General features: G+C 44.1%; 1 protein-coding gene across 7 annotated transcripts in view; it reads right to left on the reverse strand.

Moving 5' to 3' along the window:
• TBC1D1 (TBC1 domain family member 1) overlaps positions 1 to 26,253 on the reverse strand; it is a 217,699-nt gene that overhangs the window by 31,954 nt on the left and 159,492 nt on the right. For 6 of the 7 annotated variants that reach the window (XM_008523029.2, XM_008523028.2, XM_070615168.1 and 3 more), the window contains 3 exons: positions 13,718 to 13,903; positions 7,605 to 7,766; positions 1,264 to 1,422 (listed from right to left, as the gene is read on the reverse strand). In XM_008523029.2, coding sequence (XP_008521251.2) covers positions 1,264 to 1,422; positions 7,605 to 7,766; positions 13,718 to 13,903 — 507 coding nt within the window. Of the gene's footprint in view, positions 1 to 1,263; positions 1,423 to 7,604; positions 7,767 to 13,717; positions 13,904 to 25,666; positions 25,999 to 26,253 lie in introns of those variants that run through there. The other variant, XM_070615172.1, reaches the window with a different exon arrangement.

The raw sequence follows: 26,253 nt of genomic DNA on the forward strand, positions 1-26,253 counted from the left end.
TGGAGTCACATTGCTCAGCAGCATACTGGCTGTGTTACTTCGAGCAAGTTACTTAACCTCTCTGTGTTTCAATTCTTCTCAACTCTAAACAGGGATAGAAGAGTAGCTACCTGCCTGTGTTGTTAGGATCAAAGAAAGTAGTTTACGTAACTTTACACAACATTTGGCCCAAGGTAAATTTAAGTATTAGCTTTAAAGAATAATTGTAATAATAACAAATGTGATAAGTATCACAGAGGGAGAGTATGGAACAGGACAGAAAGGCTCAGCAGAGGCACCTAATCCAGTCTGCTGGTATGAAAAGAGGCTACAGTCAGGGACAGTTTCCCAGAGATGACATCTGACCTCAGACCTAGAGTAACATTTATGAAGTCAACCCTTACGACTTGCTCTATGGCTGGAGAGAAAAGACCTGATACTGCCTGGTGCAGCTTACACCTCAAATTACTGGGAAACAGCCTTCCTGCCTCCCGGCTGCTGCACTGCAGGAACCTCAAAGAGCCCGAAGCACAGACAGGGGCTCTAGGGGGCCCCCGGTGGTGGCAGCAGGAGCCAGGATGGATGTTCTGGAAGCAGGACCACATGCCCTAAAAGCAGCGATGCTGAGCTCCTGCCCGATGGGGCCAGCAGAGATGGAGGCCCTGGTGAGAGGCCGCAGCAGCAAACGACGCACCCCACCTCCACCCCAGCGTGGCCACCGACAAGTGAGAAAGGCTCTTTTATACACCCTGATTCCCCAAGCTCTTCCTGGCGGCAACTGCAAACGTACCCAACAGACTGTTTCCATCTTAGTGTTTTTAACACTGTTCAAGAGACAAGGGGCCGCCCCGTTGCTGCACACAAAAACTGCTTTTGACAATTTTTCTAATAAATCTTGTTTCTAAGTCGTAAAGACTAAGGGAGTGGCTCCTGTAATTCAACAAGCCTCGGCTCTGGCACTTATTTTTCCAGGATGTTCCCTGGGTTGACTATAAAACCTCCCGGCAATATCTGCATTACTGAACTGAAGCACAGTCACCACCGGAGCCTTCATGACGGCCACTCCACCTGCTGAGCAGAGTTAACAAGCTGCCCAGTGGAGAGATTTTTATGTACTTGAAGAAGACATCTGGGATTACTCCAGGGCTTTTTAATTGAAAGTCTCAGTAGTAAATTTTGATTGCTAAACCTAAAGGCAGATCACTAAATAACTTGGACAGCCTCTTCAGATTTCTCACATGAGTGGAACTTCCGTTTTCATGTCAAAATCAATTGCAGACTCACCGAGGTCGATAAGAATTGCGTGCTGCTGGGAGGTGAGCTGTTTTAAGAGTTCTTTGTATGGCGTGTCCTCTGGCTGCTGTTTACTGGGAAACTGGTGTTTAAGGTGATATTGCTGTGCTAGGAATTTCCAAATTTCACCCCGCTGATGACGTGGCACACCTGGGGGGGGGCGGGCGGTGTTAGAAAATAAAGAGAGAGACTTTATGCATAGAGTACAACAATATAAATGAGTTGTGTTTCATTCCAGAGATCCAAATTCTTGTTGCATTATGAATTAACAGCATAGGAATGGAAAGGAAGCAACCAAAATTTTGTCCTGTTTGCTTGCCTCCTTCCTTCCTCCACACGCCTCCGACCCCCTCCCACTTCCCCTTTCACCTTTCAAATCTACACTATGTTCAGAGTCTGCAAAGAAGAAACTGACGAATGACATGAGCTCCTATCTGGTGCTAATTAATAATGTTCTAGGGAAAGAAGACCAAGCATATAAGACTACAACGTGAAATGTCATCTCATATCATCAAAGTGAGGTGAGTCTGGATGGAGATCATGGTGTCACAGAATCCTTCACTTGTGCCAAGACTTGAGAGTAGGCCCAGTGGGGCATTGGTTAAGTTCACACGCTCTGCTTCAGTGGCCGGGGATTCACTGGTTTGGATACTGGGCATGGACCTACACACTGCTCACCAAGCCATGCTGTGGCCGCATTCCCCACAGAAGAATTAGAAGGACCTACAACTAGTATATACAACTATGTCTTGGGGCTTTGGGGAGAAGAAAATGAAGATTGGCAACAGATGTTAGCTCAGGGCCAATCTTCCTCATCAAAAAGCATTAAAAAAAAAAAAAAAAGAGTGGGAGAAGGCAAAGAGAAGATAAGTCAGAGGAAGGGAGCTATGAGTGTTGCCGGTGCCTCGGGCAAAGGGAGGGTGCAGGTGGCAGCCAGGGTGGAAGGGTTTCATTAGAGGCAAAATTCAGAGCCAGAAACCTTCACTTTAGTCGGTAGTTCTAGGGAACCATGAATGTTTTTGAGCTGGGGAGGGAGAAAGTGAATCAAGGCTGAGATTCAGGAATACTGATTAGACACCCTCCTGCAAAGGAGGGCTGGAGGAAGGGACCAGAGGCTGGGCAGGGAAGCATCTGCATAGCCATGCCGTGGTAAGCGTTCAACGGAGATCTAAAAACAAGAAAAATTATCCACGAGCCTCTTTCATGCTTTAAATATGATTAATTTGAATATTCAAAGTGATTAAAAATGTCTAAAACTAAGAAAAGTTCCCTTAAAGTCAGTGATGTTATTTAGGGCAAACCTCATTAGAAAAAGTGACAGTTTTGATTTAAAATTCTTTGGTTCATCCTTCAGCTGCTATAAGGCTCAAATGTAGACATGGGGAGAGAAAGAAGACTGAAAAATGAGACACCGAATCTTTCTCATCTCTGACAGGAGTTCTCTTGAGAGAAAAGGAACTTTCAGATTAGAGATTAATCTTTCTTTCCATTCAGAAAAAACGTGACCACTTTGGAGACTTCCCTGCCACTCAGATGGCCTACCCAGGAAGACTGGCTTCCCACTGGCCATCTCTGAGAGAAGGTTCTACTCTGGTAGGAGAGCAGCAGCAGCTAAGATTTACTTCGAGGTGACCAGGCGGTCACCATTCTAAGCACCTTACAACCTGCTAGGGGAAATATTATGGTCATCCGCATGGTAAAGATGAGGAAACAGGCCAACGAGGACAGGCCCTTTGCCCAAGACCCCCCAACTGGTCAGGGGCAGCACAGGGAAAGAGCCTGCCGTTTCCTCTTCATCCTCCCTGTCAGGACTGTCAGACAATCTGCTCCTCAGATGGGCACTGGAGAAAAGATATTTTATGTCCCTACCTGGCAATTAAGAATAAAACAATCGTTTGCGGATTTGAACCAGATGGTAGTCAATTTCATTTATTACCAGATCCACAAGAAACTATTTAGAAACAATCACTCAGCCATCTCTTGGAAGTACCGAAGGTATAGTAAGTAATTTGGTTTTTCCCTTAAACATAGAATTGTAAAAGAAAAAAAAAAAAGAGTTAGCCTGTTGGAGAAACACAAGGCCACACGTAACTTGTGACCACATCCTACCCCTTCTCTAAATGTTTATCTCAGCATTAATCTGACGAGCCTGTGTAGTGGGTTGAATGGTGGTTCCACATCCTAATCCTGGGAGCCTGTGAAAGTTAACTTATTTGGAAAAAGGGTCTTTGTAGACATAATTAAGATCTTGAAATGAGATGACCATCCTGGATTATCTAGGTGGGCCCTCTATCCAATGACAAATAAGTGTAAGAGACACAGAGAGGGGAAGGGAAGAGGAGGCGGCAACGTGACTGTGGAGGCAGAGAAGGGCGTGTGATGCAGCCTCAAGTCAAGGAATGCTGACAGCCCCCAGCAGCTGAAGAGGCCCACACAGCCCTGCCGACACCCTGACTTCAGACCTCTGGCCTCAAGGACTGCAAGGGAAAAATCTGTTGTTTAAATTTGTTACAGCAGCAATGAATACACTCTGATATCTGCCTTTTTACATTATTCTTTTCCTTCTCTCCCTCTCTACTATTCCTGCTCAGAGATATAGCTTAGGTTTGTGTGTATGTATACACATACACACACACACACTCACTCACACACACTCTCAAGCCCTTACTACTCCAAATCGTATTAGAAGTAAATGTGGCCTGAAAAACAGTCAGTATGGTAAGTGATTTATAGTGGGGCTTTTCACAAAATATTTTGTTCAAACTGGGAAATTTTCCCAAATTATGAAATGACCAATTTCCTTTTATTACTAAATCATTCCCATTATCTTATCAGCCCTTTATTTTTTTGGAGGAGAAGAACATTGGCTGTGTCACTGGACAGTGCCACATATTCTGATGTTTAAGCAAAAGCTGAGATTTTGTGATTTGAAAACAAAGGGTCATGCAAATTGGAGGCAATGTTTTTGCTAAGAACGACCTGTTACACCCTTCCTCATCTTTGGTTTTGCTTCCACTCCTAACCCAAGACAGAAACCAGGCAGTGGAGTCCACCCAGAGCCTGCAGGCAGAGTTCTGCGTGGACGGGAGGCCATCCTCATCCCCCATCCCCCAATGTCAATACCTTTTTATTTTTACTGACTTTAAAAGCAATATACGTTCACTATTTAAGTGAGGAAAAAAAACTTCTGAAAACGCAAAAAGTGAAAAACCACTCATAACTAGAGTGAACATATTTCACCATCAAAAAGCAGGAAGCTTCTGAAAGCAAAGGGGAAGAAGGCTATTAATTACTTTACTGGGACAAGAGGCGTAAACCAGGGCTATGCCAGGTAAACTGGATACATGGCCATCCTGTCCATTACCCGCATATCTGCGAACACATCGTAGATATTTTTCTACATAAAGACATATAAAAATATACAACTGCACAGAGATCATGCTGTACGTTTTTCTTCATTGAACAACTTAGACATCTTTTACATAAGTAATACAGATCTACTGCATCATTTTCAAGGAATACGATATGGGGTGGTCACATGGTTGGGTTTTTTTGGTCTGTCTTGTTTTTTGGCTATTAAAGCCACAATAAGCATTCTTCCTCCCGCAGTACATTTTTGACTAATTTCTAGAATAGGTTGCTATCCATGGCATCGCTGGGTCAAAGGTAAGCAGAGTTTACATCTGGTCCATACTGCCAACTGCTCAGGCGTCCTCTTCATGATCCCATTCCTAGAAAAGTACTCTCCAGATTATAAAGTTCTACCTCGATATCTTCAGAGAAATCATTAAAACCCAAACTAAACTTTGAATTATTTAAAATTGCATAGTAGTCTTCCTTCTCCCACGTTGACACCCCAACCTGCCACTCTGATCCACTTTTAACTTGGAGGTTTATAAATCCCTTTATTTCTGTCAGTTAGGAGTCTTGAGATCATTAAGAGGAGAGACCTCATGACCCACACAGGAACTGTCTTCTCTCTCAGAAGTGACTCGGCCTTTGCCTGAAAGGTCACGGGGGGAGTTCTGATTTAATCTCATCTTAATTCCGAGATATGAGATATTCTGTGGTCATTTTTTAGGAGTCCTTAAATCTTATGTGCTGAAACCAGCTGAGCTGGATAACTGACAAAGCTCCTTCCACAGTCAGAGATACAACATTCCTGCAGCAGAATGCGATGTTGCAATGTTGGGGGATACACGAGGAAATTCCAGGGTGGCCTCAGCTCACCTCGGCGTATAAACTGTCCAGTCATCTAGCCCCCTTCATTACACAGGTTCCAGATGCCCTGAGTATTTCTGTCAGTCCTCCTGTAAAATGCACAACAAAAACCAACATATCCAGGTGCCAGGCTTCTAAGAAGCTCAAATACTCGGAACAGTTGTCACCGACTCATGCAATTTACCCTTTGTGGAAGCAGAGGCACCTGAAGATCATCATCTAGTCAACAGTGAAAAGCAAACTAAGTCTTTTCTCTGCTTTCTTTTTCAAAACAGCAAGCTGGGGCCATTTGGTGCAATGGTAAGCCTCCAGCAACCACTACAGAGGCAAAGAACGTGAGAGCTAGAAGAGAGCTCTGAGAGCTTCTGCTGGGTCCATGCCTCTCCTCCTTCCAGCCAGGAGGCCAGAGCCCAGAAAGGTGAGGGCACCTGCCAGAGGTCACACTGGGAGCTGCTGGACGATTCAGAGCCTGAGTCCTCACCACTCACCACATTTCTGGCCTCTGAGAAGAGCACTGCTGAGGCACGGTTCGACTGCAGGCCGCGCCCTGTGGTGGCCAGAGCTCCAGCAAACTGGGGCGTGCGAGCAGCTCTGTGGCCCTGGGCCCATTACTCAACTGCTCTAAGCCCAGGTTTCCTTAACCACGGAAAGGGGAAGGTCATAATGAGCAACAACCACATCTTGTTACTAAACTTGATGCTGTCAAAACTCAGAGGAAGGTTGAATAATACCTAATGGACTATAGTAGAAAAGGCCGCTTTTACTCTTGCACATAAATAATGTATGTGGAACTTTGTCTCCTGAACAGCTGAGTCAGAAGAAAATGTACGATTTATACATATTTGCAACCCTCATTCCAGACACCTGGTTACTCGTGACTAGCTGGACCGGAACTCAGCAGCACAAGAATTAGACGCAGAAAGCTTCCAGTCCTGCCTGCAGACACTAACCTACGTTTTAAAAGAAATGGTTGTTTTCTTTAACACTAATAATCATCAAAGTTAAACTCTAAAACAGTGCTTCTCAAACTGTCTTTGATGAAGGACCACTTTTTTCTTTTTCTTTTTACATTTTCCAATCACTGCAGACTGATTCTTTTATAAAATACAATAAAAATGAATCAGTAGAAAAATGAAATGAGAAAAAAAAAGACTGATAAAATACAAGTCCACATTTTTTTTATGAGGATAACTGTCGACTTGCTGAGAAACTTTCTAAATGCTTAGTCTCAAGTTCTGTATTTATCTTGGATCAGTAACACTTCAGACTGGCACACGGCCAGCAGACCACACTAAAGAGAACAGCAAATAGGGGCCAGCCCTGTGGCCAAGTGGTTAAAGTTCTGCACGCTCCACTTCAGTGGCCCACAGTTTGCAGGTTCGGATCCTGGGCGTGGACCTACTCCACTCATCAGTCATGCTGTGGAGGCATCCCACATACAAAGTAGAGGAAGACTGGCACAGATGTTAGCTCAGGGCTAATCTTCCTCACAAAAAAAAAAAAAAAAAAAAAAATTGCAGCAGCAACTACTGCCCCGTCTCCAAGGCCTTTCAGTACAGCAGACACTGGCAGTGTGCTCCTAGCTATCAGCATATTTACTCACAACACCTACTGTCATCACTCACAACCTACCCAGGTGGAAAGTGAGGCTCAGAGATGTTAAGCCATTTGCCTCAGTTCACACTGCAAAGTAACTGGTGGAGCTGGGATTCAAACCCAGGACTGCCTGTCTGAAGTCTGTGCCCCACATTCTATGACGTCTCCCACAAGTGCCAGAGAGAAGCCAGGCAATTAGTTTTCGGTTTACTATTTAACTCAAAGTATATCATCCTATCATTACCCAGTCTGAAGGCAACTAACCCCTTAGGTTGTCCTCTATTTTCTTCCTGTTCCCTGGTCTTCCGGGCATTTGAATTAATTTAATTAAGAGGAATCATGAAAGGTGATGAAACGTCAATTAACTAACACAGCTGGAAACAGATTAGGTGAAGACATGATAAACAGGAGAGGGACGGCCACTCAAATGGGACTGGAAGTTGTTTTATTGCCCACTTCTCCACAGTCATCAGTGAGGAGTGAGGTTGGCTGGCCCGACTCCCAGCAAAGCTTACCTTGCCCAACTGCCGAATGCACTTTTTCCATGTCAAACTTAATTTTTGATCTTCCTGGAGTGCTGAGCATCTTTTCCCACACAGTAGTTACTTCTTTAAGGCAAGGAGTGATTTCTTCATAATCAAGCTTTAGGCGCTTGTTCAGCAAATCATTTTCAGAAGCTGGAACAGACCAGTGAAGATCACGTTAGTGCACACGACAGCTACATGTCCTCTATTTCACAATGTGGCTGCCTGCCCATCCACTCTCCTGAAATGTCGAGCAGTTACAGCAGGATTAATGGGTCCAAGTTAAAGTCACTGTTCCTGCCCCATCCCATTTCCCTATTTTGGAAAAAGCTAAACACCTAGGATGTATCCTTGATTTCTCTTACCCCTTCACCCCCAATGCGTCCCGTTGGCTCTACTGCTAAAACTCATCCCACACCTGTCCAATTCTCTCCTCCATGTCCATGCTATTAAAGCGTAAACATCTCAAGGGCAAGACGTGCATGCTAAAATTCCCGGCACCTGGCATGGTTAGAGCTCAACAAAATTTCTCCATCTAAACTGGGAGAGCCTCTCCAAGGACAGTTCCTTCTTATTTACAGCCAAACCTCCTTCAGGTAGCTTCTACCATTAGTCATGTTTCTGCTTCCTGGAGCTGAACAGAATAAATTTACCCTTTCAGACAACATCTCCTCAAATACATGAGGATAGCTATGTTTCCCACCAATCTCATCCAGCCTAAAGCTGCATTAAGAAGAATTATATTGGGGTTGGCCCAGTGGCGCAGTGGTTAAGTTCACACGTTTCGCTTCGGCAGCCAGGGGTTCACCAGTTCGGATCCTGGGTGTGGACATGGCACTGCTTGGCATGCCATGCTGTGGTAGGCATCCCACATATACAGTAGAGGAAGATGGGCATGGATGTTAGCTCAGGGCCAGTCTTCCTCAGCAAAAAGAGGAGGATTGGCAGTAGTTAGCTCAGGGCTAATCCTCCTCAAAAAAAAGAAAAAAAGAAAAAAAGAAGAATATATCTAAATTACCAAAATGGGAGGAAAATCAGTTAAGGCAAATTTTAAACTGACCGTTCTAAGGATTAAAACCGCAACCTCATGCCCACCTAAAAACACTAAATCCTATTTATACACAGTGGTAATATCGTCAGCCCCAAAGTCCATTCTGCATCACATCTCAGCTCCAGACTGTGTGTTTGTTACAGAGCAGGTAGGGTACACAGCTAAGTATAAGCCAATACACACACTTCTGCAGAGCCAGATATGATGATAATAATAATAAATACTTACTAAATGTCTTAAGTACTTCATATTTAGTAACTTTTCATCTTAACGATGCTCTGAGATGTGGTTTTGGATGAGAACATTGAGGCACGAGGGGGTGGGGGCTGAGTCACCCCCACCCACAAGGTACCAGAGCAGGCCTGGCCCCTCGCCCTTCTCCTTGCACTGCAGAGCTTGCTGTTATTAACTACACATTTTTTTCTGGGACTAGGCATATATCAATCAGGGGCCTTGAATGTTTGATAGAATCCAGTGGGGTTATTGGGCCCAGAGTTTTCCTTGTGTAAAAGATTTTCAATCCAGATTTGATCTCTTTAACAGATACAGGGCCATTCCGATCTTTTTCTTCTCATTTCAGTTTTGATAAATCACATCTTTCAGGAAGTTTGCCCATTTCATCTGAGTAAAGTTTACTGGCACACAGAGCTGTCCTTAGTCCTACAGACATTGATAAGTCAGGGCACACATCTCCCAAGTCTGCTCTCCCCACGCACCCCACGGGAACAAACCCTCTCCCTCCGCCCACCTCCCCATTTTATTCAGGAGGAGACAGAGGCCTCACAGGTTCATTATTTTGCCCACGGCCACAGAATTAGCAAGTGCTGAAGGCAGGATGTGAAGCCCCCAGGCTTAACACTACTATCTGTGTGCACCCCAGTTCCTATTATTTTTTAAATGGGAATTACAGCTACTTCATTGATTTGCTCTTGTGAGGATTAAAGGAGATGAAACATACTAAGCTTCTACACAATGTCTGCTCATTAGCAAGTGCTCCACAAATTATCAAAGACATAAAGACGGAAGGTACAAAACGTTGCTTGACAAACTAAGTGCTGATCACGTGAAATAAAATTTTTTCTTTTTCCATGTTAGAAATGGAGCAGATGCTAACTCAGTTGATCTGGCTAATGCTACCAGGATGGTAAGATCTTATTCATCTGATGCATGGACTCTGAAGTGAAGTGACCCAATTACTCCCCTCAAGGACAAATGCATCAAAAGACAGCACTGGAAAGGCCTGCGGAGACCCCTTGTCCAGCCTCTCACTTCATGGACATGGAAACGGAAGGTGAGGATCCAGAGACCCACTCAAAGTTATTTACTAGCCAGAGGGGCAGCCAAGGGACCCCAGGCCTAGAGCTGCCTCCCTCTCATCTTTTGTGACTTTTCATCTACCGTCTTTATTCTTTTCCTTCTTACTTGGAAGAATACATTTTCAAGGTCCCGCTGAACAATTCAACAATTCTCTACATCTGTGGAGTTCAAATTTTTTAAAAATGTCAACCCTAGATTTTTTTGGCTATGAGAAAAGACAGTAGATGTCATTAGAGTTGCGCTAATCCCTGTGGCAAATCGGGTTCAGGACTGGCCTTGCTGAACGGTGACTGCAAACAGCCCTGTGCTCTCGGTGCCAATGGACATTTCTCTGGCAGTGAATTCTGCTGTGAGCAAGGCTGGCTACACTAAAGGGCCCAGCAAGCAACATGAAGAACCTGCTCTGAAAGTCAACAAAACAGAAATATCTGGCCAGAAGCAGCAGCTGGAAAGGCTTAAGCCATGTATTTCACTGTTGGCCCAAGCAACACCCCGCTGTTTCGGTATCCTGACAACACTGCTGCCGAAAATCAGTGGCCTCCAAAATGCCTTATCATCCAAAGCAGATGGCGCAAGCCAGCGACAAACATCAAGGCTCCAAGGCAAGAACTTCAGGTACGAGACCAAACTGTTTAAACTATTAAATAACGGTCTACAAACCCAGGTTTGTGAGGTTCTGGGGCTAGAGGGAAACCAGGACTAAATGAGATCAAATGTGACTTTGCAAGAGTCATCCAAACATTTATGACCATTTAACATTGACATGTGCTAACTTGGGACTTTGGACTAATGATGTTCAGGTCTGATGTATGGCCACTGCATACAGGGGCTGCTGATGCTCCGTTAGCAACTGGCTTCACAGACAAAATGCTCTTCCAACTGCCACCAACACTTGAAAGCTTAGAAAGGGAAGGCTAAGAGACTAGGAGCTTCAGTAACTAAACGACCTCCAAAATTGTAGAGATTTTAGAAAAACTACACTCAATATCTAATTTTTTTACAACCAAGATGTCGTATTTGTTTAACCAGGGAATACCCTTTTCTAAATCAGAATACTTTCAACTACAGTTCAAAATTTCATGTGTTATCACATCATTATGCAGAAGTACTATCTGTAACATTTTAATTTTAGGTAAACAGGAAACGCTGAATTATATGAGTAAGTCCAATAAGCCATAACATGCTGACCAAAAACCATGGTTGTACTGAATCATAGCCCGCTGTCCTGCATTAGGCTGTCTCGTCTTCATTTATAACAGGGGGAAGTGGCCCTGCAGGGGTACAGCAGAGGACTGCTGACTTGGGAGACAGGTGATGCATTTTAGTCCCCAAACCACCAAAACTTAGCTGTTTAACTTTGGGAAAATCACAGTTCAGCTTCCAACTCTGTACAATGGAGTGTGATACATTTAGATGACGTGGTTTGGTTCTTTCTTAGAAGCAACACTTCCAGAACTGTGATAAATATTTGGTCCATATATTTAAAAGCCAGGAAATAGGCTTAACCATAGGAAGAACCTCCTCATACATGTTTCTCTAAGTCCCTTCCCAAAGAGCAAGTCAGCCTGAACCCTTGATCAATTTCAAGAGCCAATCCCAGTTGCCATTTAACCTTTCTTTAAAAAGCAATTGAAGAAAAAATATGCAATGGTGTGACCATCTTTCTAGTGCACAGTACATTCTATGGTTAGTTTTTGTCAAATCTTACTTCTGTATTTAATGGGAAAGTTCTGCCCCTCATCCCATCCCAACAAAACTTACTAAATATTTTTAGGCAATTCTTGACGAGGCTCTTATTGATGACTATTTTTCTCAGTAATATAGGAACTGTATACACTGATACAATGCTTTTTATACTATATTTAGCAAATTAATTGTGCTTTCAACATAAATGTAAACATACGTTCAACTTTATAGAGCTAAGAAGAGAAATTAATTCAAACCGTAAAATTGAAAGACCACACAGAACTGAGCACCGCCAGATGAAGTGAGAAAGCAGCAGAAAGATGCTGTCAAGGGCCAGTGCACTTAATGCCACACCTGGCAAGGTGTTCCAGGCAACCTTAGGAAACTCTACCTTGCTCAGTCTGTCTAGTCATTTACATAGCTTTACAAAAGCTTTGCTTTGATCAGCATACTGATCTCGTCTCATTAATTACAGTCATGATTCCTTCCAATATTCCCAAGAAGCCAGCCAGCATGATTCCTATTTTACAGCTACACCCTGATTTTCTGTGGCTGTCATTCACAAGAAGATTGGCCAGCACAAACCTGATGGTCATTAAGGTTTATGACCTATATGATGGACATAACTGCCTTTTTGCTTTTCAACAAAAATCCCCACATACACGTGAATCTAAGTGCCGTGCTCCAAAGCTGTCAATTAGCTGATGGCATGCTGAGTGATGCCATCACTATCAAACCTCTTTTAGACATCCACTTTTAGAATTACCTTCAAGAACATAAGAAAACAGCAGGAAAACAGCTGGAAGAAAACTTGGCATTCTCTGCAATGAATTCCCCTCACTCTGGCATCCCCTTTCCAGGGCACAGTGATGGCATGGTCCATTTCTCTCAGCTTCAGTACTGTGTACTGGAAAGCTCACTACATCCATAAGCAGCCTGTTCCAACTGTTGGACTACTTTCATATCAAAAGGTCTTATTACTCTATATTTCATTTGTTTTTGGTCAAAGATGACATACTTATCTGGACTATGAATCTCATTCATCAGATTTGGTGTCTTAATGACTTTCAGTCCTATACAAACATCAAAATCATTATTAAAAGATGAAGATTTGCAATGAAGGAGGAAATTCAGTGAAAGGTACTCTAATTCCAAAATTGCTTTGGGCAGTGGTGGCATGACTGAACTACTTGTTCAGCTTCCCTTTGAAAGAGTATGTTCAGAATTCCCCATCAAAATCCTCATTATTTTATACAGGTAGCTCTCTACACTCCAAGACCCACGCTCTTTCCATTATACCACCCCGGTGCAAAAACTTAGCTTCTTAGCTACTTTGAAAATAATATTTATTAGTTCAAGTCACAGTATGGAAACAGGAAATGAACAAAATCTAAACTTTCAAAGTTCATGTCTTATTTTGATACTGACACAACCCTGGGCAAGTTACTTGGCTTCTCTGAGTCTCAGTTTCCTCTTCAGGCTAATACCTGCCTTCTGGAGTTGTGGTCAGGACTAAATTAGCCTGCCTATGTAAAACCTTGAAATCAGTGCAGGTTACACTCAGCAAATGCTGAAGGTTAGCCCCCTGTCTTTCAGGTTACCTGCAACTCATTAAAAATGCACAGAGTGGGGTTATGAACTTTAATGATTTATGTAGGATCAGTTCATACCTAATACCCAGGCATAGACTATGGCTGAGGAGAAAGTAGAGAGAAACAAACCAAAAAAAAAAAAAAAAAACTCAAACCCAAACGCTTTTCAGAAGGTTAAAGCTTAAATTTGAAGGTTGGTCTCTCAGAAGTTATAGACATTATGCTAAAAATGACCATATAGGAATAATTAAATATAGTTGATGAGATTATCATTAAATCTCCAGAAAGTAAATAGTGTTAACTTTACTTTGACAAAGTAAACAGATACTTTATATATATACACACACACAGAGTATTTTGTTTTTTTTAAGACAGTATGCTTATGTCTGACGTGATACACTTCAGACCCAAGGTGAACAAAGATCAGGCCTGTTGAATTTCACAAATGGCAAACCAACCTTGCAGCTTCTGATTCTCCTTCTCCATTCTGAGCAGCAGTATCTGTTGTAGAATAGCCTTCTGCCACAGTTCTCGGAGCTCGCGAGATGTCCTTTTCTTTTCCTCTGGTACTGGGCCAAAGGGTCCATCTTCACAAACCGGCTCTAACGGAGATCGCGGCGGAAGCTCTCCCAGCTCTGAATAATCTGGAGAGGGAAAAGGACATTTCAGAATGGTCATTTTTCAATAAAAATTTATATTTAAACACAGTGCCAAATCGGAAAATTCCGCTCATTCAGATTTACATAATGACATCACCCAAGTGTAAAATTCATGTTTCAATATGTACTGCAGTAAACTATGGCTGAGCCACAAACATAAACAAATTATACATCAAATAGTAAGTGAAAGTTGTAGCAGCTGAAGAAATGTTCAAGGATACCTACTTTTTAAGGTGTAATATTTTTATCTTCCCCTGAGTTAAGGACTACATTATTGATGATAATAGCAGACATTCATGTAGTGCCCACTATGTACCAGACTATTCTGAGGGCTTTGTACAATTTAACATTCAACCACCCTGAGACGTAAATATTATAACTATTCAGGTTTAAAGAAAAGCAAACTGAAGCACAGGAAGTTTAAGTAACTTGCCCAAAGACACACACCAAGGAAGTAGCAGAGCCAGGATTAGAACCCAAAGTCTGCCTTTCATGTGCATTTTTAACCACTGTGTCATAGAGCTAGGTATTTTGAAAGAAGATTAAAAGATGTTTCACAGCCAATAATAACAGTGACCAATAACAGACCCTCCCCCACGTGCTGGGCACTGTGCCAGGTGTTTTATACAGACAGACTCATTTAATCCTGACAACTCCAGAAGGCAAGTATTAGCCTAAAGAGGAAACTAAGGCTCAGAGAAGCCAAGTAACTTGTCCAGAGTCACACAGTGAATAAGCAGGTGCATTGGGATCCCAATCTAGGTCTGCCTAAGTTGGAAGCCCATGCTTTCTGCTAGATACCCCTACAATTCAAATGTTTCCTATGTCATTGATTTTCATATTTCTACTTAGGAGCTGAAATCTTTTTACGTTCCATGAATGTGTACCTTTCTCAACTGCAGACACTACATTGCTGGCACAGTGTTGTTATAACTCACAAATATCTTACAGACAGGCACAGAGAATGTTCCCGTACAAGTGGACCTCAGCTGATGCAATGCCTCCTTGAGAGCTTCTGCCTAAACTAAACTTAAATAAAACCATGGTCTTAGCACATGCCATGAAAAACCCTTCACAGGCGACTTGAGTCATACAACCACCCGTAATACAACATACAATCTCTTCCAGTGGACAGCTCCAACACAATTCCACATGAGGAGTAACTTCTAGAACAGTCATTACCATTGACTGCTCCTTATCTTTACCTAAAGGTGGGTTTGTTTCCTATGAGATCTATGAAATCAAACCCAAGCTACAAAATCTTTAATTTCCTAAAGCAACTTGTCCATCTAATTCCTCTTAAATCAATAGATTAAAATTTTTTTGATAAGCATTAAGAATGCTTCATGATCTCTGTAAGCATTTGAAGCTTATGACATTTCTATATATGCTTATTTCATTATGATCCTATTGAACAAATGAATACATTAAAATTCTACTTCTTTTGGAGGTAAGAAACAACAGTTTATGCACGTTACAGGAGGATGCTCATGTGGAATGGTGAATATTAAAGCAGGAATTAAAACTGTCTATATGGTAGGATCTCAATTTTATAAAGATTGTAAGAGGCAGTATAGCTTAGCGATTAATAGGGCAGGCTCTGGAGCTAGGCTGCCTGGGTTTTAATCAGACTCTGCAATTATTGATGCCGTGATCCTCAGCAAGTTGCTTGATCTCTCCTGCGCTTCAGCTTTCCAATCTGTAAGCAGGAAGAACAGCACCTCCCTCACAGTGGTGTTACAGGGATGGAGTTAATACATATGACATAAACCACCTAAAATAGGGTCTAACACATAAGAATATAGTGAATATTAGCTCTTATTGTTTGCTATCACATATTCATTAAGGGCACAGAAAAAAATACTGGATGGAAGCATCAAAATTTATCCACTCAATCACAGGCTCTAAGAAGGCTAGATAAGGCCACCACGTCAATGAGGGTTTGTCCAGCACAAGCACAGCTGCTGACCCCAGCAGGTGCCTAACAAATAACTGCCGAAGGAAGGAAGACAGAGTAGGTGCTGGTTTTTGGAGTGCTTATCCTTCTCTGTATTTCCTGTATTTTGTAAATTTGTGACAATAAATATTTTTATAACAAAAGTTTTTTTTAGGGGTCGGCCACATGGCATAGTGGTTAAGTTCAGTGCACTACACTTCAGCAGCCTGGGTTTGGATCCCAGGTGTGGATCTACACCACTCATCAGCCATGCTGTGGAGGCAACCCACATACAAAACAGAGGAAGACTGGCACGGATGTCAGCTCAGGGCAAATCTTCCTCAGAAAAAAAACACTTAAATAATGCAAATCTATTCTGATTTAAATCAAAGATTGAAAAATGTTCTCGTGCAAAACAAGACAAACCGAATCCCCCAAAACCTGTATACTTAGGATTAGTCATTACTGAATATGATATTCTAATCTTTTTTCAAAAGCAACTTTAGGATTATTATTCACTCTTATTCTGCAGGCCAAAGTCTTCCACGTGAGCCCTTTTTTTTTTTTTTTTTTTTTTTTTTTTTTTTACCACCTCAGCTGTTGAAACCCTGCTGGCCACTGCACCTATGATTCAAGTTCTGCTTTATCTCTTATTGGAAGTATTTACACTCCCTCTGGTTCACATTCTTGTGAGATGCCCTGGCTCACGTGGCAGGCCTCAGGGCAGTACCTGGAGCAACACTTCAGTGGCCTTTCCTGTGTTTATCAAAAGAACCCAGGATGCAACCCGTCAACAGAACATCAAGTGGAGTTAATCCAGAAATTGTCTCTCATTCTTAAGCCCTACTAAGACGACAAGGGCTCACCTCACCTAGCATCCTTCCTTAACCTCGTCCCTCCTGTCAACCACCGCCTTTCTTCTCCCAAGTGCCCTGAAAATTCTACTACATTGCTTTCAAATTCTGAAACGTAATGAACAGAGCAGGTGTCACTCAGGCCAGGCTGACAGAACATGTCTAGGAGTTTGGGCTGGTTGGTCCCTAGATCCACTTCCTCTCTGTCCATTGGGTTGCTGACGAGGACCAGAGGATATAGAAGCTTACAAAGCTCCAGTTTCTGCTATTTTCTCATTCGGGGAAATTAGATCTACAAAGAATACAAGCACATTGTTTGGTGATGATGACTGTGAGGTTTAAGGCAGAAATTGCCCCCTTAACGTCTCTACTTTTGCCCTTTTTCTCATTATCACCGCGCAGTGCACTGAGCTTTTACCATGTGATGAGTCCCCAACACAAATAAGCTTGTCTGAGTCTCCTGACCACCTCATGAGATAGGTGATATTATCCCCATTTTACAGCCAAAATAACTACGGTGCAGTGAGGTTTTTTAAGTTGGCCAAGGTCACACAGCTAGTAAGAGTGAGAGGTACAATTTGAACCAAGGTGTATTTTCCTCCAAAGTAAACAATGCTTATCCCGCCCTTCTGTAACTTCTAGAAGCAGGAGCATCTCTTGGGTATCTTGCTGACTCAGTAGGTCTGAGGGGAGCCTGAGAGAGTCTGCATTTCTCTCAGGCTCCCAGGTGAGGCCACCACTGCTGGTTCTAAAGCACACTTCAAACAGTGGGGCTCCATGCTCCACTTCTACTTCTCGTTTCTTCACACAACCCTATGTACTCATCGTGTCAGTTCTTCGTTTTCCTTTCTGTTACCGTCAGAACACAGTTCAAGTGCTGTTGTCGTCAGCTGCCTGAATTTAGGTCTTCACTCATGGCCACAGCCTCTCCTGATCTTGGTCAGGTACCAAGGCCAAGTCAGGAACACAAACGGTTACAAGTATGAGTATTAATTTCACCTCTGAATTACTTAAATAAAAGCTAATCCACTGCAAAGGTCAGCAAATAAACCCAACAGTTTACAGCAGGGTTTCTCTACCTCAGCACGACTGACACTTGGGGCTAGATAATTCTCTGTCATAGGGACTGTTCTTCGCTTTGTGGAACGTTTAGCAGCATCCCTGGGCACTACCCACTAGATGACAGTAATCTCTACCGCCTCCAAGAGTGGAGCAACACTACCCAGACAGTGCTAAACGTCCCCTGAGGGGAAGGGGAACAAGATCACCTCCAGTGAGAAGCCAATTCAGAGTGAGAAACTCATCACTTCTTCTCTTCTAAACCTTGGAAAGGAGTAAAAATATATCTCCTTCACCCAAATTTATTTTATGTGGTAACAATTGCTGATGTTATAGTTAGTTAACAATTTTCTTAAAAATACAGTCTTCTGTTCACATTAACAGTAACCCAGTTACAAAGTAGTTTAGTAACTTACAAAACGGAGATAGTTAAAATATTTGTTTGTTCTAAATTTAGCCTGGCTAAATGAGTCCAACTGGGCTGTTTTCTTATCAATGCAAAAAGATTCAGATCTGGGACAAGGCTGCGGCCTTGTAACCAGTCCTCTTAGTGTTGCACACACATGCACGTGTGTGTTTGGGGTGCAGTCTTGTGAGATATGGACTCACGTCCACAGGGGGTTGAGTGGAGGGGCAGGGAATGGATAATGGCATGAAAACATCAGACAACTGTCAGCTGAGAATCCTGTTCTAATAATAAATATGTGCATTAGGCTAACCTGCATGATTCCTGAGCCACTTACACCAGCATTACTGAGTCCCTCATATGTACCTGGATAGGATGTGCCAGGTGCTCTGAGACAGTCTACTCTGACGTGTCTAATACTCTCCAGAACAACACCAGGGATCCGGCTCTTTTCCTCGACTTACACTCTGGCTGAGAGATGCTGCACAGAGGCTGACGTGGAAGAGCACCGCTCAGTCCAGCAGAGGCTGCGCAGGGGGCTGGGGGCCACTCCGCCCCCACGCCAGCTTGGTAGGTCGTTCTTTGCAAATCTTTGTAAACATACCCGCCTTTGGGGTTCCAGTCCCTCAGTGCAAAATGCGAGAAAGGATATTCACCTCCGACTGCCCAACTGTGGAGACCACAGGCACTGACAGACGTTTATAAAGTCTGCAGAGGCACAAAACCAAAGGGCTGCCATGACACGTCAGTCTAGGATTTGATTTTACTACTCTGACATCTCCTGTAATGACAGGATGCAGAATGCTTAAATTATTTAGACCTTCAGAAACAAGAGCTGTCCATGGGTTCTAAGAATTCTAAAGCCAGCCATAATTCAGGGGCCCTAAGAGACAATTGCCTCCATTTCGATCACTGCTGTGACATTCTCAAGAGAGTCATAAATATGATCTATGCTGGTGTGTCAATATTTTAGATGCCAAATTGTTCACCAGCACCTCCGTGTTGCTCCACACCTTTCTCTGCACACAGACGTGTGGGGAAGAACATGACACTGCCCCGTCGGTATGAACACGATCAATCCTGTGCCAGGGCAGAAGGAAAAGGAGCATGCTTATGGCCTCATACCAGTGCAGCATCTGGCTCCATAAAGTACAGAATACAGGGCTCCCTTCCCGTATTTTCCCAAGACACTGATATTGAGTCCTGAACTGCAGCTCCCCTCCCCTTACAGACAGGACATTAACTCACATGTCAAGTGCCCCGTAAGAAAGAGGAGCGCCAGGAAGAAAATGAAGAGACAGACCCTTGTTCTCCAATATTCTGGCTTTTTCTGTTATCCCACAAGAGAGCACTCTATAACTCTCTCCATCCTTCTTGAAAATCCTGATCTCCCATGCCAAAAGAAAAAAAAAAGTTTCAAATTCCAGTTATTCTGAAAGCTCTAACTACATGAATAGATTTTGGAAAAGAGAGTTAAAACTGAGCGTTACATCTCTGGAGAAAAGTTAACAACACTGGGGATTAACATCTGCAGCATCTGTTGTTACCAACAGCTGAAGAAAATTTCCCCAAAAAACAAAGCAAAACAGCCGTGCAGACTTAAGAAAGGAACAGGCAGTCCTCTGCGATGCTGTCAAACTGTTTACAAAGCACGAGCGATGTTACCTCCACTCAAGCACAAGGTGGATGCCAGGAGGGCCGGTCTCCGGCTTCCCCGCCCGACCCCGCGCCTGGGAAACTGCAGAGGCACATGCAACAGTCACTAAGCAAATGAACTCATTCACTGAGACTGTTCTAAACCCTACCAGAACTTCATCAGACATTTTATGGAAAATAATCCAAAAAACCCTCATTATTTGCTACAGTTGTATTATAGGATGGTCCAGCCATAGGAAAATAGAACTTCCTAAAAATAACATTCATTTGGTAATGTTTTATTATTAACATTTTCAAGTTTTTGCCACATGCTGCTAGAAGTCCAGATATGAATTATGACACAGTCCCTCAAATTTTGACAGGGTGATTGAGAGAAGTACACGACTGCTGAGAAACACAAAGAAAGTGTTCTAGAAGTTCAGCAAAAAAGATGAGTCTCTCTTGTATCAGGTCAAGAGCATGGGCCCTGGAGCCAGAAGTCTGGGATGAAATGGTAGCTCCACCACTGACCCAGTGACTTCACCTCAGACAGGCTGTCTCATCTCTGTAGACCTCTTCCTCACCTGCACAGTTTGCATGACAGAGCCTATCTCATAGGATGAGTGAGAGCGTTCAACAGGTAAGTGTGTGGGAAGACACCAAGCCAGGCACACAACAAGCATTCAATCAAATATCTACCATCATTCTTCTTATCATCAACAGGAACAGGTTGTTGGAAGTGGTGGAGGTTCCTGAAGGACAAGTAAAATGCAGACAGGTGGAAAGGATGGAAGCCATTTCCGGTAAATGGAGCAGCATAAACAAGGTGTACAGGTGACTGTCAATCATCCAATGACCCATTCTCTCTAGACCAGATGGTGTGCACACAGAAACAGAAGACAAGAATGGCTGAGTCTAGATTACAAAAGTGTTGAATGCCTGGTTAATTTATGTATTAACTGGTAAGGAACTTGGAATCATAGAAGATTTGGGGTTTTCAGTTTTTTAAAGGAAATTTTATTTCATTTATGCATTCTTTAGCACTGGAAAGATTTCCTGGCCATCGGGGAATGCACAGCTCAGTGGATCAGACAAACAAAAAGGCTATTATAAAACAAAGTGAAAAAGTGCTCAGGAAAAAAACCAAGACGACAGAATAGTGAGCCCAACTCTGCCTGAGGTGGGATGCAGTGGGAGGCAAGGATATGTGGTGGGTGGGCAGGCATACAAATTTTTTTAAAAAGCAGCAGGCAAGATATGCAGAAACTAGAAACAGAACCAAGAGCCCTGCAGATCTTATTCCTACACCCTCCCAAATTAGCCACTTAGGGTGAGTTTCCAAGGTTCTATGAAGATGACTTGGAGAGGAGGAAGCCAAGAGCCCAGACTTAGCCTGGCTAGGGGTTGTACCGACAGCTCAAAGGAGAAGCAGTAAAGATGGCCTTGCGGTGGGAAGCTCAGGGAAGCGAATCAGGAAGAGGCACAGAGACCAGGACTGAAGGAAGGTGGGCAGCAGGTGCTCCTGGAGAGCTCTGGTCAGCCAACAAGGCCCCTGGCTTCCTCCCTTCTGGGCCACTCTGCTGTGAGAGCAGAGGCACAAAGCACCATGAGTTCTGTTCTTGCCCACCGGTGGGGAGGTAGTGGCTATACAAGTCAAGGTCTACACAAGCTTGAAAAGAACCAAGAAAACACTGCAGATGAACGAATTTTTATTTAATGCACGGAAGAACATTGTACTTTTGGAGAGGGCTGAAGGTCAGGGCTCTTGTTTCTTGATTAAAGACAATAAAACTATAAAGAGGAACAAATATTCAGCCTCAGTGGGAATATAAAATGCTGATCTTTGTCACACTTTGCTCTCTCATATTACCACTTTATAACACTGGACTTCAAATTGTGGTTCTTGCAATTTTATGGGACACCATGGGGTGGAAAAGCACCACCACAAAAGGCCCTTGGGTCAGTGCCATTAGGATGTGTGTGTGAGGGGGGTGTCCGGGGAACTGGGCCTGGCTCCCCCTACGCCCTCTCCCAGCCCCAGGACTTCCCACCAGCAGCTGCTGCATGACGACTGCCTTAGCCAGCCCTTGTACACACTCCTTCCTTCTTCTGGATTGTGGGGGAAACCACTAGCCTGCACGCGCGCGCACACACACACACAAAAAAAACCTCAGGGCTGAAAGGGGCACTAGAAGATGATTTAGCTCCACCCCCGCCCCTCCCAGATGGGGAAACAGACTCTAAGAGGCACAAAGTCATATTTTTGAGCACTTACAACGTGCCAGGCAGTGTGCTTTACAATTACCCACCGATCTCATTCCCACAATCATCTGATAAGTGAGGACTGTTTCTATCCCTCAATGGCAAGGCCTGGGCCACAGAGCTAACTGGCTGTGGAGCCAGGATGAGGACTCAGACCTCAGGCTGGCTCCTCCAGTGCTCGGGGTGATGGGAAGGAATGCAAAGAGGGAACGGAGAAGGCACCTCATTACACCAGTGCTGCCGCCTACTAACCAGGAAATAAACAAGCCTTTGACCCCTCTGTGCCTCAGTTTCCTCATCCAAAAATCACAGTCAATAACAGCAGCCACCTCCCACAGTTTTGTTGCAGGGATTAAATGAGAAATCCTTGAGAGCACTTAAAACAGCGCTTGGCCAGAGGCAAGTGCTGAGTTCCTATTATCATGGTCATCTATTTTGTTCTATACCCGGCAAAATCCTTCTGTGCTTTGGACTTCTCCACAGACTGGGGCTGGGGATAATAAACAAAATTGGTTTACTGACAGATACCGAGGAAGGCAGAAACTTATTCTGTGCAAAAATCAACTGTGTTGTCCCTGGGGCTTCCCCAACAATAAGAGGCCCCCGGTCACTGCCTTAGTGTGTCCAAGGCCCCTGGTCACGAGAGGCATGGAAGCCCTGGAGAGCGCCACGCTCACAATGGCTTGGATGCCCTTTGGCCTTTCTTTGTCTAGTTGACTCCCTTCCTCCTCCTTCAAAGCCCAGCTCCAAGGTCACACCCTCTGGGGAGACTCCTCCTGCCAGTCTGGCCCTGCCCATCCTGTGGACACCTCCTTTGTGCTCCCCCAGCACAGCGGCAAACCTCAGGCAAGGCTCCCTGGTCCTGAGCATGGCAGCCCTGGGGCTGACATTCACTGCCCTGAGCATAGATAATAAATGCAAGAGGAACTCAGGGAAGCAGGAGATCAAGGCAGCATGGAGCATGCTGGGAAAGACAAGCAGAAGGGAGGGAAGTAAAAGAAGGGCAGTGAAGAGGAGGGGCGGGGAGAAATATGCCCAGAGGTGGAAAGAAACAAGCAAGGCCCCTCCTTGGGTAGCACACAATTCCAGGCCCAAGTGACTCGGGCTCAGCTCTTTTCAACAGTTTTATTCTTAAATTATGCAAAACTATTATAAAACTTTATATAAACTTTACATATCTCCATATGCAGATATATGGATATCTGACATTTAGGTATGTGTATATATATATATATAACTTTATATACGAATGGCTTTTTTTTTTTTTTTTTTTAAAGATTTTATTATTTCCTTTTTCTCCCCAAAGCCCCCCGGTACATAGTTGTATATTCTTCGCTGTGGGTCCTTCCAGTTGTGGCATGTGGGACGCTACCTCAGCGTGGTACCAGCAGCATCCGCATCACCTGGTTGCTTGTAGCAACTGCCAAGTCTTGGCCCCACACTAGGCCTCCTGGATCACAAACCCTGGAGTGGGACCCAGAGACCTGAGTTTAACAAAATTGAAATTCTCATGCACACTAAAGTTGGAGAACTCCTGGCCTTTGACATTTGACACTGCTGATGAGCAGTGCCATGTCCGCGCCCAGGATTCGAACCAACGAAACACTGGGCCGCCTGCAGCGGAGCGCGGGAACTTAACCACTCGGCCACGGGGCCAGCCCCATATATGAATGGCTTTTTAAGAAATATATTACAAATAAGGTGTTAATCACCCCAGTGACCAATCATTCCATTCATCCCAGGAACAATGATGAAATGAAACCAACCTCTGTCCCTAAAGAGACAGCTGAGTAGGCCACCGTGAAAGTCAGTGTGAGAAGTGGAAGGAGGACAGCCCTGGGGTGGCGAACGTACAGAAGGCCACCGTGAACGCCCTACCTCTAGAAGAGATGATCCTCATCTGCTCCTTTCACAGGGGTCGGGGAAAGCACAGTGGTGCAGGAGATGGTCAAATGCTAAGTCCCAAAGCAGGACCAGGAGGGATGACTGCCAGAGAGAGAGAAGGTCACTCCTTGCAAAGTGCGGGAAATAAAACAACAAAGCAAGATGAATTTGGGAATTGCGAATAGTTCCACATGACCCTGGGAAAGTGTGTGTGTGTTGGGGGAGGGAGGAGTGCACGTAGATGGTAAGAAATGAGTCAGATCAAAAGGTGAACGGCTTCCGGTGCTTTGCAAGCCTGCCATCCTGACACAGCTCAAGAGAGAAGGTGAAAAAATGGCTTGCCATTAAGTTCTATTCAGAGAGCCAGCGAGTGAGCATTAACAGGTGGGGATTTACCCTGACTGTTACCCACACTCAGCCCTTTGATCTCATCCACATGGATTTTTAAAAAAGTATCAGATCATCCAGCACTTGTCATTTTCCTTGTTGGCCCTCTACAACTACAGCTCCCGGTCAAGCCCACGTTGCTTGGGCCTCACCGAGGGGGTGCAGCACAAGATGTCCCCCTGATGCCCCTCCTGACAACAGCACATGGGGTTACCATCTCCAGAGGCTCGGCCACGGGTTCAGCCTATGGGAGCAGCTCTCAGAGAGTGCTCTCCAGACCAGCAGCATCCGCATCACCTGGTTGCTTGTAGCAACTGCCAAGTCTTGGCCCCACACTAGGCCTCCTGGATCACAAACCCTGGAGTGGGACCCAGAGACCTGAGTTTAACAAAATTGAAATTCTCATGCACACTAAAGTTGGAGAACTCCTGGCCTTTGACATTTGGCATTTTTTCAGTAACCTATAACTTACTTTAGGTTATAGGTTCACCTTTGGCGGTTTCACATTATATGACACTCAGGAACATGGGTATCTTTTAAATAAATTATGTCAAATTAATTAAGCAATGACACCACCCATCATGGATGACCTGACCATTAAATAAAATTTAAAAACATAATGTATCTTGCTTTTCTAACACTAGCCAGATCTCATTTTTATTTCTGGTGAAGGCAATTGTTTGAACTAAAATTAATACCATTTTCTTAAGAAACGCATTCAGAAAGTGGTCCCTCCCTGACCCAGATCAACCACCCACACTATTATAGTGACAATAAATTTCCTTGCAGAAAACTTCCAGATATGAACATAAATAGAAACACAGACCAATGAGTCACCCAACACAAACAGAAAAATACACTACTAAGGTCAAAGCTCAGGATTTCTCAACCCGTGTTATTTAACCATCTGCTGAAAAGCTGCTCGTTTGTTTACAGCAAGGCTCCCGGCACCTCCTCTGTGTGATCCTCCTGGAGCCAGGACAGCCCCTGCCCCTGAGAAAGGTATGCTCAGTCTCAAGGGGCATTTTTGTGTCTGTTTCTACTGAGGCATGGGGACAAGAAGCCTAGAGAGGAAACAGTGTCATCACCCTCCAATCTCCCCTGAGCATGGCGCAGGGCGTTAAGAGGGTCAGAATTGGACCTGGAGTGAGTGAAGTGGCTGCATCACGGAATGAGGGCTCTCAAATGATCCCGCATGCAGCTCTGTTTGCAAAGTCCATGCCGGGGGCCAGGGAAGTGGTGGGGAAGGGAGCTGCCTTAGTTCGGGCTGCTACAACAAGACACCACAGACAGGGGCCCTTAAACGACAAACATTGGTTTCTCACAGTTCTGGAGGCTGGAAGTCCAAGATCAGGGTGTGTGCGCGGTCAGGTTCTTGGTGAGGGCGCTCTCCCCAGTTTGCAGACAGCCTCCCTTTTGCTGTATCATCACATGGCGGAGAGAGAACGCTGGTCTCCTTCCCTTCTTACAAGGGCACTAATCCTATCATGCAGGCTCTGCCCTCATGACCTCATCTAAATCTAATTACCTCCCAAAGGTGCCCCCTGTCACAATGGGTAGGACGGCTTCACCCATGAATTTGGGGAGGGCAAAGACAATCCATAGCAGGAGCAGATGTGGTTCTAGACTACCCCTCCATTCCACTTCAGCAGAGCACGTTTGAGTTAATGTTGTATAGGGCTTCTGTAAACTTTCCTTAAATAAGACTTTGGTCAGTAGCTAAGAAAAAAGGAAAGTTCTGAAAGCACAGGTAACAAGGTTTTATTATGACTGAAAGGAATAGGATGCTGTTTTTATTCTTTTTTTTTTGAGGAACATTAGCCCTCAGCTAACATTTGCTGCCAATCCTCCTCTTTTTGCTGTGGAAGACTGGCCCTGAGCTAACGTCCATGCCCATCTTCCTCTACTTTGT

This window comes from Equus przewalskii, chromosome 3 (assembly GCF_037783145.1).
Source record: "Equus przewalskii isolate Varuska chromosome 3, EquPr2, whole genome shotgun sequence".
Classification (NCBI taxonomy): domain Eukaryota; kingdom Metazoa; phylum Chordata; class Mammalia; order Perissodactyla; family Equidae; genus Equus; species Equus przewalskii.